The sequence below is a fragment of the Passer montanus genome, unplaced genomic scaffold (assembly GCF_014805655.1).
Source record: "Passer montanus isolate IOZ18808 unplaced genomic scaffold, ASM1480565v1 scaffold19, whole genome shotgun sequence".
Classification (NCBI taxonomy): Eukaryota; Metazoa; Chordata; class Aves; order Passeriformes; family Passeridae; genus Passer; species Passer montanus.
The window spans coordinates 1,720,510-1,723,132 of NW_024366480.1; the positions used below are offsets into that span (position 1 = coordinate 1,720,510).

Sequence of the window (2,623 nt, forward strand, 5' to 3'; positions counted from 1 at the left end):
GATTGTTAAGCTCCAGTCTGTCTGATGTGCTCAGTTCTCATCTCGAAGCTCAATGACTCCTAAAAATCCAACACAGGATTTCACAAAGGAAGCTATTCATAATAGGTATTCAAACCTAATGACCAGCATCAAATTACCAAATTCTGGTTTACAGATTTTTAAATTTTTTTTTGATTGCTGCCTAGACCTCTTATCTCCTTTCTAGAGTCTTTCCCCCCGCCTCTATCCTCAGAGAAAAAAAAAAAAAAAAAATCAAAACAACCCGAACAAGTGACCAATACAAACCACGATCCTTCCCCAGTACAAAATACCTAATTTTTGTTTGGGTATGGTTTGACTTATAAATTCCAACAGCCACAACCTCGGCTGCTCGAAGGGGCGTCTCATGGCTTACGAACGAACGCTGCTGGCAAACAAAGGGGCTCAGTTGCATCTCCGTGCATTAATAACCGGTGTCCCACTGCATCAGACTATGCGGATTGTTGTAGGGATTTTTTTTTTTTTTGCTTGCAAAATGGAGATCTCACAACTGAAAGCAGACCAAGGGGGAACGTGCCTACACAGTTTTGTTCTCATGAACCAGAATGCATTTCCTCTTAACAATGAGACGCAGACGCAAAAATAAAAACAAGACCACGTTTATTCAATACAGACAGGTTAATTAAGACAGTAAGTCCTGTAAATCAGGAACACATTTCAAACGCTCCGGTACGAAGTGCATATATTTAAAATCAACAGCTGCATCTTGTACTTGAGCCATTGAGTTTGTCGGGGAAGGGTGGATTCAGGGTTTTTCTTTTTGGTAGAAAAAACTTGTTTCGGCTACCTTATGTGAACAATGCATCTCAGGCTCCATTCACTCATTTGTTATTAAGTCCAGCTGCCTTCCAGCTTTGATATTCACATTTTTTTTAAAACTGCTTCATACAGTCACACCGAGAAATAATAACAATAAACGTTAAAATAACAACAAATAAACCCCCAACAAAAAACCAAACCAGCCCGGGAGGGGAAAGGAAACACCTCCCGCCGGGGTCAGCGAGGATTATTGCAAATGGCTCCTGGGAGACGGAGCAGCTCGGCGGCGGCGGGGACCGGCGGCGGGGGGGTCCGCGGCCCCGGCCGGGCTGCCCCGGCGGGGGGAGGAGAAGGAGGAGCTCCCGGGAAGGCAGAGAGGGAGGGGGGCACAACAACAGCTCGGGGCGGGCGGCGTGCGCGGCCTCGCCGGCTGGGGCTCCGCGGGGTCCGCGCCGCGGGTGACCTTGGGGCGGGGGGCTCGGGCTCCCTCCCGCCCGAACCGGCACCGGCCCGGGGGCCCCGCCGCCGGGACACACTTACATCCTGGCGGAGCCCGCACCGCGCTCCCGCGGCCCGCCCGGCGGGGGCTCCGCCGCCAGCGGCCGCGCTCCTTCGCCCGGTCCGCTCCCCGCCGAGGCGCTGCCGCTGGAGGCCGCCGATGCCGCTGCTGCCGCCGCCGCCGCCGCCAGCTGCAGCCGCCGGACCGCTTCTTTGATGAGATTGCCGGAAAGGATGAGCTGCTGCAGGAGCCGGTGCGGGTCCTCCTCCTCCGCCGGCCCGTCGCCCGGCCCCGGCGGAGGCTGCTTCCTCCGGCGGGCGGCGCTCCGCAGCCAGCCCCGTCCGCACAGCTGCTTGGTCACCCGCTGCTGGCCGCTCCGGTCCGGCCGCGGAGGCTCAACATGTTGCGAGTGAGCTTGCGGCGGCGCCGGTCCCCGCGGCGCCAGCAGCCCGGCCCCGGCGCCGCTGCAGCACCGCGGCGAGTAGGGGGCGGCGCGGTCGCGGGCGCTGCCCGGCCCCAGGTGCTTGGGGGCGCGGGGCGGCGGCGGCGCCCGCTGCGCGCTCAGCTGCAGCACCTCGCCCAGCTTGGCCACCAGCGCGTCCACCTCCTTAGAGCCCGCCTGTCCCACGGCGACCGGGCGCTCCAGCAGCAGGAAGCGCTCGCCCGGGCGGCACGGCATGTCTGCCGGGTCCCCGCCGTGCCGCCGCCGCCCCGCGCGCGCGCGAGCACACGCGGCTCCGGCGCTGCGGTCGCGGCTGGAGCTCGGCCCGCTGGCGTTGGTTTGTAAACAATGGGTGACGCGCGCGCCCGGGCGCCTCCCACTGCGCCGGCCGGGGGAGGGGGGGAAGGGGGCGGCCCCCCGGACCAACCGCTTGCCGGCCGCTCCCGGGGCCGGCACCCCGCGCGGGGAGGGCTCGGCCAATAGCGCGGAGGCGGCTTCCGCCGCCGGCCGGGCGAGGCCGCCCCGCGACCACCGAGAGCGACGCTGCCGGTGCCGTCCGCTTCCCCCCCCCGTCTGCGCGCCGCGTGGACCGGCCCGCTTTCAAACCCCGCACCTCGGGTCTCGGGGGCGGGGCCGTTGTGATTGGCAGGAGGGGGCGGGGCGCGCGGCCGAGGGTCCCGCGCCGGCCCGTCGCCTCGGGACGATCGCTTGGAGGGGGCGCGCGGGGCGGCGGGCAGCGCGAGCGGNTGCCGGGAGCGCGGCGCGTTCGCACCGCAGCGCCCGGCTCTGCCGCGTGGCCCCCGCTCGGCGGCCGCCTCTGCTGTGCCCGCCGTGTGCCGCAGCCGGCAGCGCACGGGTTTGGGGTTTAGTTCCTCGACACAGAA

General features: G+C 64.1%; 1 protein-coding gene across 1 annotated transcript; it reads right to left on the reverse strand.

Annotated features, from left to right (window-relative positions):
• Positions 1 to 622: 622 nt before the first annotated feature.
• On the reverse strand, positions 623 to 2,331 carry LOC120500845 (GSK-3-binding protein-like). Its single transcript, XM_039706295.1, has one exon. The coding sequence runs from the start codon at positions 1,974 to 1,976 to the stop codon at positions 1,335 to 1,337; it is 642 nt and encodes a 213-aa protein (XP_039562229.1). The 5' UTR covers positions 1,977 to 2,331; the 3' UTR covers positions 623 to 1,334.
• Positions 2,332 to 2,623: the final 292 nt, after the last annotated feature.

Bases quoted from the DNA above. Each gene is read 5' to 3' on its own strand.
- LOC120500845 (XM_039706295.1), bottom strand. From the start codon at position 1,976: ATGCCGTGCCGCCCGGGCGAGCGCTTCCTGCTGCTGGAGCGCCCGGTC.